The 15,904-nt window shown below is 46.3% G+C and overlaps 1 protein-coding gene across 1 annotated transcript in view; it reads left to right on the top strand.

Annotated features, from left to right (window-relative positions):
- LOC142571224 (uncharacterized) overlaps positions 1-15,904 on the top strand; it is a 108,373-nt gene that overhangs the window by 63,970 nt on the left and 28,499 nt on the right. Inside the window, exons 5-8 of the mRNA XM_075679492.1 lie at positions 3,588-3,787; positions 9,669-9,763; positions 12,633-12,753; positions 13,889-14,062. Coding sequence (XP_075535607.1) covers positions 3,588-3,787; positions 9,669-9,763; positions 12,633-12,753; positions 13,889-14,062 — 590 coding nt within the window. The remainder of the gene's footprint in view (positions 1-3,587; positions 3,788-9,668; positions 9,764-12,632; positions 12,754-13,888; positions 14,063-15,904) is intronic.

Genomic DNA, 15,904 nt, shown 5'->3' with positions numbered 1-15,904 from the left:
TGTCTAACATTCAGCTCGCTGATATGCAATGACGCAAAAGAAACACTTCGTAGTCAATACTGCGCCTACGTGTAGTCATGCAGTAAGACGAGAAATGAGGCTGTACAGCATTCTTAAGGCTAGTATGCGTTGCAAACAATCCCTATTTTTTAGCACTGACTAGCTATGCAAACTTTACCCGCAACTTCCCTCAGCTGAAAGGATGACAGGTCGTACCTGCTGTTCAACGAACGCCACAGACGCTGCTGTTGGTCCCAGCGTGTGCTGAACGTTGACTCATCCGTGAAGATGACCTCCCGCCACTCCTCTGCAGTCCATTGCTCGAACGCTCGGGCAAAATTCAGTCGCTCTTCCCTCTGCTTCGTCGTCAGGTGCGGCTTCTGAGCGGCAACGCAGTTCATGAGACCTGCCTCTCGCAGTCTGCTCCTGATAGTCTCGCTGCAGCAACTGAGGTCCAGTGCGTCGCGAATTTCCCTGGCGTTCAGAAAGGGGTCAACAATAGCGGCAGCAACTATCTGTTGGTCCTCTTCCAACGTTGTAAGCCTTGGCCGCCCACTGCGCTGAGCATCAGCAATTCTGCCGTATTCATCCCTATAGGCTTGAATAATGCGGTTCACCGATGTTCTGCTCCTCCTAGTGCGGCGGCAGATTTCACGCTGAGGGACACGTTGTATGCTAAGCCGCACGATGCGCCTTCTCTCCTCGATCGGCACCCTGGATGGAATTTTTGCGACGAAAGGAATGCGACCGTTCTCGTTTTTAAACATTTACTAGTCTTCCAGTGTCCAATGGCTGGACACAACCATATCTGGATAGCAGCGCGCACTACAAAGCGCGTCGCCGACACCGTTCCAGAGAATAAAAAGGAAATATTGAACGCCGGTGTCCTATTGGCCCCTTTGCTGTGGCACCGCGGATCAGCTTCATCATACCGCGAAAGAAGGGTGGGAAGCACTACGCGGACGTCCGGAGCTAGTGGCCGCGCTCTATGACTCGATGCCAAGGCGAGTAGGCCAAGTAATCGCGGACGACGGCGAATTTTCATCCCATTGAGGACCTCTTCAACGCATGGAACTCCAATTTTTATTTTCTTCCGTGAATAAACTTTCACGAGCGACTTGTCTTTCCGATTAGTCTTTCCAATCATCTCTTTCTGACGGTACTTTTGTAAAGAAAGTTTCATAACGGACTGTGTATTGTAGTAGCGAATTAAAGCAGTGTGAAGAGGCGCACTGCTATAGTTAATAAACCCACTGCTGGAGACAATGCCGGAAAAGTAATATCGACAGAGAACCCGCGCCGGCAGTAAAGCTTGGCACCTGCAAGCGCGCGTCACCGTAGCCGCCGTTGCGGCTGCTTTCGTTGTGTTGTCTAAAATCGAACAGCGGTGGACGCCAGCGAAATGCACTCATATGAGAGGTGTGGTGAATATAAGCAAAACAACATTAAGAACGAGTCTTCGTTCCTTCTCAGTGGCGCGCTTTGACGCCCCGCGGCCGTCCACTACTGTTCGACAGCGCCATGTGCTAAACTACCGGCGATGCACGGTCCCCTTCGTCGCGACCGTCAGCAGCAGAGCAACCGAACGGCGCACTAGAAATTTATCAAGCGTGACAAGGATCCGTAAGAGAGAGAGGGCGAAGTCTGGCGTCACTCGGGGCACTCTCGCCTTTAGCGCGCGGAGCGAGATAGCAGCGCCCCGGTGCGGCCCCGCAGCCGCTCCGGCCAGCGGTGCCGTGGTCCGTTTACTTTTTTGGCCGATAGTACATTGCAAGAGGCGGCGGGGAATTCAGGGGAGCGGTGATTAGTAGGGGTGTACATGTTTAAAACCTTAAAACAAATTAAACACTGTACGCGGTGTGGTCAAGTGTGTCACCTAATTATCAGAATAACCTACCCTAATGACTCAGTACATTAGTACAATATCGTGTAACCATTTCTGGGTCGCCTTAAAAAATTTCGGCAATCTTTGTAAAGAATTTACTCTTTCATAAAACAAAATTGTGGTTTCTAGAGTTGCTATAGCTTACTGTTCTCTTTCAAGCGCACGAAATTTCATTCAAGTAGGCTTAGCGGTTGCCTAATAAAGGTATTACTGCATTTTACGTGTATTTGAATAGGAGAATTGTACTTGGCTCCGAGCTCAAGCTTTATTTTCAATAGGAGCGCTTATTAGCAAGCGGCGTTCTTTGCGATGACAGCATGCCGAGTAACAGCTACTTCACGCAGTGAGGAAGCTTTGCAGTGCTAGTGTTTTAATCTGACCTGATGTTGGTGCTGCTGTTGTGTAAATCTTCACTGCGTGTGCACAGTAGGTGGCTGAGCGCAGAATCAGGTTGCTCGCAGTGATACCACGAGGGACCTTCCGAAAGCAAGTTTCGTCATTTATTTGAAAGAGAAGATGCTGCACCAGGTGAAACAAACAATAGCCATAAGAATCCGCGCCCGTTCCTCGTTCAACGACGGAAGGTGCGTAAGAGGACGAGGAATGATGTGTGCGCAGAACGCCTAAGAAGAGAGAGTAGTAGCAGAGCAGCGGTGTCCGAGGTTATTCGAATACAAGTCACGATGGCAGGCAGGCGTGTGCTGACAACGTGGTAGCCAATGGAAGCGTGTGCTGTTATCCGGTATGATTGACCGCCTTTTCCCTGCATGGAAGGCCGCACTCTCGGGACGTCACTTCTCAAACAATGCTGAGGTGGAGCTGGCTGTGCCACAATTGCTTGCATCGCAGGACACCGAGTTTTACCAGAGTGGTTTCTTCAAACTGATTGCACGCTACGACAAGTGTCTCAATATCAGTGGCGACTATGTAGAAAAATAGCGAAAGGTGCATAGTTCTTGATTTTATGGTGTATTTCTTTTTGGCAGTGAAGTTTCTATGGGAAAATAAATGACGAAACTTACTTTCGGAACGTCCCTCTTATTTTCTTCTGAAACTTTTCTTCTTTTCGTTGCTTGTTTTTTTTTCTTTTCATGCGCTTTTTCATTTTTCTTCTGCTACTCGTAGCGGTTATATAAACTTTCTTGCTACGTGTCCAACGCCTGTGCGTACCCTTGAGTTACTTCTCACGAGTTGCTCTTTTGGAAAATACCATTCATTGGAGGTGCTACTAAATTATGAGGTTTTACATGCCAAAACCGTGATCTGATTATGAGGTACGCCGTAGTGGGGGACTCCGAATTAATCTTGACCACCTGGGGTTCTTTAACCTGCACCTAAATATAAATATACGGGTGTTCTTGCATTTCACTCCCGTGGAAAGGTGGCCTCCATGGCCGGGATTTGATCCCGCGACCTCGTGTTTAGAAGCCCAACACTAAAGCCTTAAAGCAACCGTGGCAGGTGAATGAAGAAAACTGCATCAAGTAAAATGAATACAGGCTTAAGCGTGACATGCTGCAGTTGTATCTCCGGAACTTATGTGCAGTGATTCGGCGGGCACGTCAATCAGGTGTTTCATAGACAAGGAGTAGATACAGAACTATTGAACAAACAAACAAACAAACAAACAAACAAACAAACAAGGCGCGTCGCACGAGTATGTCAGCCAAGCCCGCATTTCTTTGCGTCCCTACTGGTGCAGACGAGGACGCCTTCCGGGACTTCCTGAAGGTCAAGGGCTTCGTGAAGCGGTACGTGTCGCTGCCGGTGTCGCTCTTCCCGGCGGTCGACGGTCCCGCGGCGAAAGCGGCGTCGCGCTTCGTGGCCGACCACGTGCTCCGTGGAGTCGAGGTGGCCGTCCGCACCGAGGAGGACGTCTCCCGGGTGGCCGCCATCTGCCGGGTGGGTGGGCGCACGGTCGGCCAGCGCCGCACGCGTTCGAGGCGCTGCCGCGGCCCCGCAACTCGCGAAATCGCAGCTGTAGTGCAGCCGATGCCCAGAACGCGTTAAGGCGCTAACGACTGCGGTGGGTCAACGCAATGCGCCTGTGTTTTGAGAGGGCACTCGGTGTATGCCTTGCGGTCTGTTTGGCTGGGACTGGCCGTTGCGTGCGTTTTTAACCCTACAATGGCCAACTTATAATTTCTGATAGTTTGATGTTGATAACTGAAAATTCTTATTTAACTGATTTAAGTGGTAGGAAACTAACGCAGAGGGCAGTTACTTTTTTGATACGTTGGAGGTAGCCTTCACTTTTAGACAGTCAATCAAGAAAATTACTACTAATAGAATATCCTACTAATTTCTTACTCAATTATCAGCTGATTGTTATTGTATGAATGTAGTCTCCTTGCCTACAAATAAACCTGAACGGGTTGTTCTCTTTTTTGAATTTGTTTTGAAATACTGCTTCTGGTTTGCAGGCCAGGTTAAAGAAAAGAGAGCAACTCATGAGCCGCGATCTGTAACATGATCACAGGTTGGAAACTAATAATGTAAGGAGGCGCATTTGACGGTAGATTCACATTTTTTTGGCTGGTGATACTCCTCCCCGGGTCAGACGGCTTCACGTGAGATAGACGAGCGATCAGTCTGACAAAGAAAAAAAGTAACAAAGAATATTACTGGTGCTGTCTACCCAGATATACTTATGTGGCATGCGACAGCCGTGATAAACTCTAAATGTGCAGCTGGAGAGGTTGTTGCGAAAATGTGAAGGACAGGTGATCTGGTAGTCAGAGCGCTTCAGCAGCCACATATTTAAAGTATACGGGTGCCGGCCATAAGAGGCAACAAAATGAAACACCACTGTCGCTGCAGGCGATTGTGCTGACCAGTGTAACATCAGTGCCAGTTCCCTTCCGAAGATAGAAGGTCTTCAACAGGACTTGGAAATGTCCCCTGCCACAAGATCAGTAGGCGCAGCTGGCGCACTTCGAAAGAGAATATTGCATTTACGTTCTCGCGATTATATCCAAGTGCGAAAAAGTAAAATGCATATATGTTCTTAGCGATAAGCAGCTCGTGTGTAACGCCAAGTTTTCTTAGCACATGTTACTGAACACTTCAGAGTAAGTCTTCGCAATGGCGGTTAATTATCGCACCGTAAGTTTGTGTACACCTAGCGCAATAAGTGAAACTATTCCCGGAGGTCCACTGTTACAGTTATAGAGGCAGCAGGCCTTGTGGTACACTAATGGAAGTTCTCGTGCAGCGGCATGATAGCCCAAGGCACGTTCTTGTGGCAGCTAGCGTCTCTGACGCCATGCAGTGCCCGTGACGCGCCAAGCAACCGCGAATATGTCGCTTATTCCTCTTTGGAATATGTTATGGTGTGTTCTCGCCTTTTCCCGTATTCCTTAGAATGACGTCGGAATAATCCACGCAAAAGCATACAGTCTTTCTTCGTCTTCCAAAATTCGAAGTGTTTATTGATGAATAAACAAACGTAAGTACAGGGCGTGGACGAGCCAAAGAAAAAGTGCAGAACTGGTCAAATTCAGCGGTCTTTGACACACCGCTGTTCAAAGCAGAAGACACTAATAATCAGAAGCAGACTTCCGATTCGAACATGTGCAAGAATCATGGTGCATTGATGCCTGCCAAAGTGGAAAGCGCTATGGACAGCATGTGACTACAGTAACGTAATGCCGAAATCATCGTCCACGCTTCAGACAATGCTTAGTCTGCCCTCAGACTAATAGCCTGAGGGCAGAACCGATGTGTCACCGAACGCCAGCTTTGGCTCACAGCTAAGCGTAAAAGTCGTACAACTGCAGTAAAGTGAGTGTTGCTGTAAGTCTTGATATGGTCGGTAAAAATGTACATTGAGATATATCAAAATTGTGGCAGCGGCGTTCAAGTCATAGCAAAAATAATAATTCATGAAACAAATATTTACTACACACCGTTCAAACTAGTCGAAGTAATTGTACTGTCCTACAGCAGCAGATACCTACAGGAAGCATAAATGACACAAGGGTGCAAAAAAGAGACCACACGGGTGCTAACTATGCAGTTGTGCAGTCCTCACTGTACAATTCGCTGTTTTCTCGTCATGCAGCTTAGCAACTTCGCCAGACAGTAATAATCTTTTACACAAATATCTTATCACTAGTGTTTCATAATGAATATTCTAAATCATGACATGCCTTGCGTTAAAAAGAGGTAAAATGGTTTTCATAAATATAATGCGCACGTTAGCGCAATTCATTTAGCTTTCAATATGCTCAGATGCATTCTAATAAAAGCATTTCTATAGTGTGCCGAAAAAATGAAATAATTAAGGATAGTTTCTGGCTTCACCACTACACTCTTGCTCTCTGAAGGTGTATTGCTCGTCTGTATTGTGACTGTGTTTTCAATCAATCAATCAATCAATCAATCAATCAATCAATCAATCAATCAATCAATCAATCAATCAATCAATCAATCAATCAATCAATCAATCAATCAATCAATTAATTAATGAGACAAAGAATTACCTTTATTAATTCATATTGATGAATTTGTACATAAGGCTTGGACCGATGCCGAAAGGCTAGTCGCCGGTTCAATTTAATCTGCATGCACAGATCAGTCACACGTAAGAACGTGTTATGGAATGTGTTTGCATTTCGCGATTTTGGATCAAATGGATCAAATGACCCACTGACTGAGAAAGCCGGAGTCTAACAGCGAAAGGGCACCTAAATTTCCATCGGCTGCGATGCCACGTCACGTGCGCGCCTCGACGGAGCAGAACAAGCGAAAGGGAACACGTGCTGCCGCACTTGCGCGCCAGGTGCTGCGTCAGGGGAGAGGGCGTCGCGGAGATGCCATGTCACCCTCACTGTCGGAGGCCTGTGTTATCCGCGCGTTCCTTTTATGCGAAATCTCTCGCCTGCGTTCTAACTCCACCTCGGTAATCGCTGCAAAGTAATTAATGTATACGAAACTGAATAAGTTCGAAAGGAAAAGCGTTGGCGGAAATGAGTTTCGAAACGCCACGCTCAGAAGTCGAGTGGCTTGCCCACTGGGCTTAACCAGCGGCTCTTACAGAGCTGGCCTGTGCACTTTGTTTTTTTGACATCATGCTAATTGGACCGAAATATTCATTGCCAAGCACGGCGTGACGAAACCGGTGACGCCAAAATCACCGCGGCTTACTGAGCGTCCACATTAGATTATATGGCAGTCGGGCAACATAGCATGACGTCACGGATCGAAATTCACCGAAATTGTGATATCTAGGAAACGTTGGTCGAGATTCTCGACGCGCTCGCTTAGCCATAACTCGTAATTCGAAGGAAAGCTCAGCGACGTTCGATTGGACATTAATGCTTTCGCATTCACAACTCATAAGAACTGCTTAGTGTCCTTGGATTCTTAGCTATTTTCTTAAAGATGGCTCATATACCTTTTGGGTGCAGTGGTGGTGTAGACAAAAGGAAAAGGTTGTATTTTGTGTGATTTATTTTATCATGCGGATCGATTTCACCACAGTATTCCCCAGTATATTGATGTGTGTAACGCTGTGGTGAATATCAGTGAATATTAAAGGGAACATTAACTGTTCTCTTTCTTTCTGGGAAAGGGGAACAATCTGAAGGGAGCATTGGTTTTATTTGATGAATTCGGCGTTCGTATGATCTGATGGCGAGATAAGCTTGATCTGGACGAGAGAAGAGTGTGCGTGGCCATGCAAATTACCTGAATACCGTAATTAATCATGTGCTCAGCGTTAAATGTAGCCCTGCATAGCTAGTCTTCAAATTATGTATGTCTTGAGGCTCCAAATTATGTTCACCACTTGTGTAACCGTCCTGCTACAGCTGCGTTCAGGACTGGCCCTATAGAAAGCCTGTACGTTGCATCCAACGAATGGTCTCTACAGCTCCAAATGACATATTTAAGTTTCTCTTACGCCCTGAAGGTGAAATCGGATGTTCATCATGCATGCCATTCAGTTATTCGCGACTTGTCCACGGCCAGGCTGTTCCGTTACCGCCCAGCCTCTAGGCCTCGTATGTCTCTCCGGCTAAAAGTACTGTCAGAAGGAACAGGCGTCTCTCTTCAAGAGAACGTCCTAACGGCTCGTACGCGGTTTCCGCCTCCTCGGGAGGGGCTAGCCAGTGCGAGGTCTCTTTCGCGGAAATATCAAAACGAGCACATTAGGCACATTCACATTTTCTTGAATATTTCAGAAGAAGTATTCCTGTGCTGAATTTACACAGATGCTTCTAACTTTCCTCCAGGCGCTACTTACTCAGCTCTAGGATCATCGTTTTTAAGATCCGGTGCATTGAATTCGCATACATGTATTTTTACGGGGGAAGCATACGCGTTAACTCTCTGCAGTTAAGCACATCAAGCAAACGAACCTCACTAACGCTATTGTGTTCACAGATTTATTGACGGTAGTGCGAGCCCCAATGAGTGTACGAAAACTTAAAAACACTGTCTTTAATGAACTATATGCATTGCTTTGCTCAGCTTATATGGGCAAAGAAGTCATCGTACTATGCTGGCTACCTCGCCACAGTGGCATGAAAGCCAATAAAGCCACTGGCAAACCAAACTTACGGCATAAGTTGAAAAAGTACTGGCAGAAGCAGTGGGACAACCAGGTATCCAATAAACCGCACTTGATAAAACCTAAACTAAGACACTGGATATCTGCGAAAACAGCACGATACAATGAAGTGATTGTTTGCAGATTAGGAATAGGACAAACTTAAGGTACTCACTCTTACCTTCTCACGGGAAAAAATTCTCCAACAGGTAGTAAGGTGGGAGCACTCTAACAGTTATTTATGTTCGTCTGCAACGCTCCGCTATAGAAGCTGAAAGAAAAAAGCTTTTCCCTTCCTAATATCGTGAACACATACGTCTGACCCATTCATTTTTTTTTACTAATGAACCGCTCTTTAACTCGAAAACTGTTTTAAGCTTTTTAGCCGAAACAAAAATCCTGGCAATCATTTGGCCGGGATATTTGCACCACGTGTCTATCAGTGCTTGCCTTTAAGGGCACACTTAGAGCGCTGTTGCTACTGTCACTGATATGTTTTATTGCATCACCTAGTAATGAGATTCTATTTGTCATAGTCACACTAGCCATTGTCATTATTTTGTTAGTCATACATATTACATAATTTACAGTAACATATTTCTTAGGCATTTTACAACAATGTAACTCCAACCATTAGTACTCAATTCTTATATTTCATTCAGAATTCATTGACAACACATCACCTTGTCTCATAGCTCTCATTGGTCATATCTGGCCCTTGCACCAGTAAACACCACACATCATCATTAGGCTCCAAATTTGGTCCTGCGCGGCCAGGAGCAGCTTGCTCAGTGCAACAGTTTCCGTTTTAAACTCGTTGCATTCTGCATAGGAACTCGTCTTCCTTTTCTCTGTTTACGTAGAGTCTGAGAGAAAACGTCAGCGAAATTAGGGAAATAAAGGTTGGTAGATGTTGACTGAAAATTTTTTCTAGTGCGTAGTCAGAACGTTATAATGACAAGAATTGTGTCGCAAGTTAAATAATTTCACAATATTTGCACGCATAAACGTTTGCTTATTGCAGACATCGAGCTCCTAGACAGCACAGCGAACTTGCCAAAAATGACCCGCTGCCTAGCAACACATAAGCTTTCAGAGCAGTTTGGCGAGTCCTACAGTAGGTTCTTCGTCTGAAGACGGCAGAAAAACTGGGCAATAATACGTTCGCCTTGCATATTAGGATGTTGAGAGCTTCGCTTTCTCAATTCTAAAGATGTCTTCATGTTTCAGACCCTCCACAAGATTCACCCGGACGACATTTCGCTTCTGGTCAAGATTGCTGCGTCCATAAAGCCAACTGCTGAGTTTCTGAGGAACATATCAACGTAAGAAACTTCGCTGCAGGAATACCATTCGCGTTTCTCAGAAAGTTGCTGTTTCAATTTTGTAAAGTTACTTGTGTGACAGAAAAATACGTTTCATTTGATTTTTAAACAATGCCAGTGAGCTCTGATTCTTGTTGTTCTGACCAAAGGAGAAAGAAATCCAGAAAATCGCAGCGTCAAGCTAAATGCAGCCAATTAAAACGCTAGCTACAGCTCCTTGAAATATACGTGCATATATCGGATTGAGAACTGTGGTTAGCTTGTTTCCACCAATTTTTGCAGCAATATCAGGTAGAGGTGTCCAAAAAAAAAGTAAATATGCACGTAAAGGCCACAGCCCCGTGCAGCTATTTCTGCGGTTCTTAAACGTGATATTACCGACGTATGTGAAACCCACTCTCTTAAATGTTCTCTTCATGCCCGCGATAGCGACACCGCGATTTGGAAGAATAAAAACTAGAGAGAAAAGTTCCAAGACGTGCCTGAGTACCGCTGACGCTGGTGTAAAACATCTGCTTCAGTTTTTTTTTTACGTTGACAGCAACCGTTTATTACCGCGTTCAGCAAGAAATGATTCATATCAGCTGCCCTTTCTAGGTTCCAGGAACAAGCATGTACGGCACTCTATGCCTTTTGCCATTCACCGAAGGCGTTTTTCTATGTAAATTGTCTTGAATAAGAAGAATGGAAGCGAGAGGGAACGAAAGAAAGGAAAAAAACGAAAGACAGCAGTTTAGCACATGGACAGTCAATCTCCCTTACTAAAATTTAAAAGCCACTCTATTGCAAAAACCAGCATCTTTCACTGCCTTCCAGTGTGAAACCAGAGCGCTTTTTGGCACTAGATCGCACTGGGTACGCTGGCGCTCGCTAGGACTCACTGGGACAGCAGTGAGAACGCTGGATAAGAGCTGGGTCACACTGGAAGAGACGCTGTTTTCACTGCCATGACGCTGGGGCACACTGGTTTGTGCTGTACATGTGCTGGTTCTCGCTGAAGTTCGCTGGTTCGCACTGGAATCTGCGCTGGCTGTTTTTGTGCCGCCCTGATTCCAGTTCGCAAGGACGAGCGCTGCCGAATATTAAATGCTTTATACAATATCATCGCTTGATTCTAGTCTCTTGTCCTAAATAACGCTATATCTTGTGGTCATAAAACTCTATTTCGTGTCGCACTCTGAAATAAAGGTGCGTGAGCTGCCCTGTTTATTCATGCACATTTGACACTGAAGATCCCTCTCGTTTTTGGCATTTTCCCTTTTTACTGGGCGGATAGCTAAGTTCTTGAATGGATCCACGCAAACGCAGAGGACGCCGCGTTCTTTAGTAATTCGCACGTAATATATGACTGGGACTTGTCGCCGTTGTTTCAGTGTCGTGGAGTGGACATGAAATGCGGAAGTCGTTCAGACGCGCGCGAACGTACCCCGAGTTCGAAGCCTACCGCTGACTGATATTATCGCACCGATAACAAAGCTGAGGTGATTCGGGCGCTTCCACTTTCCCTATAGTACTAAAAAACGTCGTGAGGCTCAAATACACACATTTTAGCTTTCGCCAGCTACCCGCGCCGAGATCGGTCCCCACCGAAGCTTAGGCCTAGCGTATATCCGCCGAGTCTGTCTGCATGCTATCGACGCGTCTAGGCCCTGGAATCAAGAAATCTAACAAGGATAAATCACTAAATATTTCAGCTTTCGAATCGGTGTTCTTAAATAATTTTTTCATGTCTACAGTGCCAGCTCAAGAAGCGATAACCGCCGATGTGACGCGTCATAAACACAGGTAAATATGTTGGCGCCGAAGGCTCCCAGCACTAGCCTGCGCCTGTCTGACGAAGATATGTGAGTAGACAGGCGTGTTGACTGAAAGGCATCATAGAACTAAGAAAATGCTGCATATCCTTCTCGTGAAGAACAAGAAACGGCTGTTGAAATCGGCAGTAGCAGCCCGTACAGCCTCCCGGGTCGGCGGTTAACTTAGGACTTTTTTCGAAGGTAAAATACCAATCGCAAGTGAAAACCGATGTTGTGGCACTTCCCGGCATGCTACTGAATACGGACAACAAATTTTTCATTGTAGTACAGGCGTGAGTTTTACTTGCTGGGCGATAACGCATCTACCATGTCTGTGCGAGACGTACCTCTGCGAAACTAAACCTGCTTCTCGATTTCGACATGGCAAATTATCCGCTCATGTTCGTCTGCAGGCGTAGCGTAGCGGTAATGTACCGGGCTTAGGATATGTAGGTCGCACGATCGGATTCTGGTGGGAGCGCTTTCAGTTTCACGTTTTTTCGTTTGTTATTGCACTAAAACGTTCTTTGTTGCTTTCTGTACTAAAAATATATATATATATATACGGTGTCCAGGCACCGCGTATTTAACGTGCTGGAGCTGTTTTTCGCACCAGTAGCCAGCACCTCCCAGTACGCCGCGCCTGCCCAGCGCCCCAGCATCAAGCGCGCGGCACTGGGCCCATAATCCGGCGCACTGGGTACTGGGTTATGCAATAGGGCAGCATTATTAGAATATGTTATTTTATGTTTACCGTTACGACGTCACTTCTACGCTCCGCCCATCCTTTCCCAACTACGCGTTCGCAGCAAACCACGCACTTGAGCAGGTGACGGCAGGCGCTAGCGGCAGCAGTACATCAGAAATAGAATGACTCGTACATTACAGATAAGAGCCTTACAGAAGACTGGACGATGTGCGCGCTGAGCAGAAACAGACCACTGAAAGAATTTCGGCGAATGAGCTTGTCCTTTGAGCTTACCCAATGTCTAGCAGAGCAACCATGCCTTCCTAAACAACCCTAGCAGAGGCTGTTCAGAGCGGCATCGCCGTCGTGCGACACCTCCTCGCAGGCTGGTGGATAAGGTGATCTTCGAGACGCAGCAACTTCGCCAAGACACGCAGCTGCACTCGATTCGCTTCGCCAACCCGTACATGCCACACGCGGAGGCTGCCGCAGGAGACGTCTTCATGGTGAGCAGTAGGAGGTTGCAATTGCAGTCACCGGCCGCAAACTAGGACAGTGGTGAACGGCAAGCTTCTTGCCGTCACAAAGACGAAAACGGGGCTGTATACTGTGCCGCATGTGTGTGCAACATGAAGTGTGGGCTCAGCTTGGGGACATCTCACTCAAGAGCGTCGGGACAACAGTGAAAGGCCAGCGCGTCTCGTGGGTAGTTAAGCTTTGCGTTGGCACCCGGAACAGTAAGCGGGATTCGTAGGCAGGGATTGAAAGCAGTGAGGCTCGCAGGAAGAGGCCTGCAGGAAATACAGTCGCATGGGGTCATTTCCTAATGCACTGACATATCACGGAAAGGATTCGAAAAATTACCAGCAATACTGTTTCCCCCCTGAACTCATACTAGTAGCCATTAGTCACGGTGGGCCTGGTGTCTTGTAAATTGTTTTGCAACCTGACTTGCTGGCATGGCGTTTGGCTTGCTTGTCTTCTGTCATCACCCTCACTTTACCAAAAAACAGGAATATTCTTGAGGACTAATTGGTTTTTGTCAACCGCATTTTTACTTCTATTTAAGGAGGAGGCTTGTCTGAAGCCCTTCCAGGCAATGACTTTGGGTTCCCAAAGAATTTCCGTCACAGAACATTCGAATGAAGGACTAACAGTTGGGCGAATTGCTATGAGTTCATTTTAGGAATGGTGCCACGGGAAAGAAATCACGGAGACGAAATCATTCAATAAGATAGGCGCTTCTGTTATGGTGTCATTCCATGAGTGTGATTTTTTTTCTGTGGTGCCACTTCTAAATTGTAAATTTGAAAGCACGGTGTCGATCATGCATCGCCAGTAAATGCGATTTTGTGGATCCTTCTCAAGGCTAATAGTCTTCTGCCGCCCCAGAACGTGCTTTCAGTCTTTTTGTATTCGGTATATGTTGCTCTTGTAAACGAATACTAGTTCCCCGCCAGCCTCACACTTCTTCTTCAGCAGGTGCATCAGCCACTCGAGCGCGTTCCGAAATCTATGTTCGCTGTCCCTCTTTTGCCATGAAATCGCCCCACATGCAGTTGACCTTTTGCAGTAAACTAACCGCTCACGTCTCACGCTGAAGTGACCTAACAGCTCTCTCTCTCTCTCTGTCTCTCACAGCGGCGGCAGCTGAGCCGCGTGTGGTCTCTGCGGCAGCAGCTAGTTGCCCAAAGCGCTGCAGCGACTCACGGCTGGTGCTTCACGATCAGCCTGGGTACCATCAAGAACTACGTTGACACGCTGTACACGAAGCTCGTCTGGGTCTCCGGATACGACTACACGAGCCTGCAGGAGGTGCGTGTTTGTTCGAGGGCGGCGCCTCTCGCTAGCACATATCTCTAGAAGAAGCGCGAACTGGAAAAGTGAGGGACAGTTCATGATTCCAACAACGCCAAAATCCAAAACAAACCGAAGTAGCAGGTACGACAAGGCAAAGTATTTTAACGTTTTGATTAAAGAGAACCGTTCGTATAATCACCAGGATACTTCACCGCGAAAGCATTACATCGGCATAAAAAGCAATGGCGGGAAATTCATAACCGCGTGTCTTCACTTTAAAAGAGGGCAAAAGACGCTCGAGTCTCGCAGACCTTATCACTCCTTGGGACGTGCAATGTTTCCTTCATTTATTGTGGTCGAATTAGAGCGTTGGTACTGTAATTAAATTCTTTGAATTTCAGGCTGACACGTGCAGCTACGAAAATACTCCCCCAGATGCGGGTGTGGCTGTCTTCAGATTGTTTTGACGCTAGCGCAGGCGCTAATTAACACTTCCAGTATGTCTTATGCGAATATTTCAGACTGATATCTATAAGGAAAATAGATGTCGTTGGCAACGACTGACTCTTCTCTTTGCCTTAATTTTTCGTGTTAAGTATGAACCATTCAGCAGATCAGATTTTTCAAGTAGTAAATGTACTTGATATTTTTAGGTATAGCGCATCTGGTCACACTGAATATTTCGTAATATATGTTCGTCGTCGTCATTATAGCGCTTTCAACAAAGAGATAGGACAGCAGGAACATTGCTTAGGAACATTGTTGCTACAGCCCCGTTTCTCCTTGCTTAAAAGGACGAGAAATACCAATATCCTACAATGTCAACATTTCACTCTCCAAATTTCTGCAATAACTTGACAGCTTTTTACGGCAGTTGACGTTTTTCTCGGCAGAAAACGACATCGAAGCCCTCAGTAGAGAAAGCATCTGTGGGATGCACTATTTCAAAACACTTCCAAACATAACCTTGGTACAAGCGTATCTCTGAATAGGTGCTTGAGATCTTGTGCAATTTTACAGAAGCGTGCGCGGCTTCAAGGAAGATACTATCGACGCTTATTATCAATTCCGCCGTGAATATTTGCAGCAGAACTTGCATCTTTGTGGATTGAGTAGCCAGAAGGGTCTGCAAGTTCTTGTAATGACAAGCTTGGTTAAATGAGTGAAAAATCGGCTTCCGCACGGCAACATGGCATGCAAATTCCATCAGAGTAGTAAATGTATATATATAGTCACTATCACTATGTCGTTTCAATAAATCAAAACATTACAATCTTGGGCATTACGGGCCAAATACAAGGTATGATTATGAGGCACGCAGTGGTTGGGCACTCCGGATTAATTTTGACCACCTGGGATTCTTTAACGCGAGTGTAATGCGCGGTACACGAGCGTTCTTAAATTTCATCTCCATCGAGATGCGGCTGCCGCACAGCCGGCATTTGATCCTGCGCTCTCGGGCTTCGCAGCGCCACAACCACTACACGCCATTGCGGTGGGTGCGATAAAGTTCCATGTTGCGGCCAAACAATCAACGGCATTCTTGCCCATAGACACGCTTGAGGTAATGTTCACATGCAGGCGTTACTCTTAAGAATACTTTGATGGATTTTTCTTTTTGTGGCTTGGCAACAGTAGATGAGAAGGTGCCTTGAGTGTTATCATGTAGCTGTCAATAGTAATATTGTCACGTGGCGGTGACGTTGAAGAACACAGTAGCAATACTGGCAATACTGTGAAAGACAAAACTAACTTTTATTGGGCGAATTTGTGCCCTCAAAAACAGGCTACACTCAAAGAACGGCGACAGCGGCGAACGCAATCGGCGGTCGTCGAAAATCTGATCAGCTGGTCAAA

Source organism: Dermacentor variabilis, chromosome 2 (assembly GCF_050947875.1).
Source record: "Dermacentor variabilis isolate Ectoservices chromosome 2, ASM5094787v1, whole genome shotgun sequence".
Taxonomy (NCBI): Eukaryota; Metazoa; Arthropoda; class Arachnida; order Ixodida; family Ixodidae; genus Dermacentor; species Dermacentor variabilis.
Note: the sequence above shows the minus strand (reverse complement) of the source record. Positions and strands in the feature narration are given on the sequence as shown.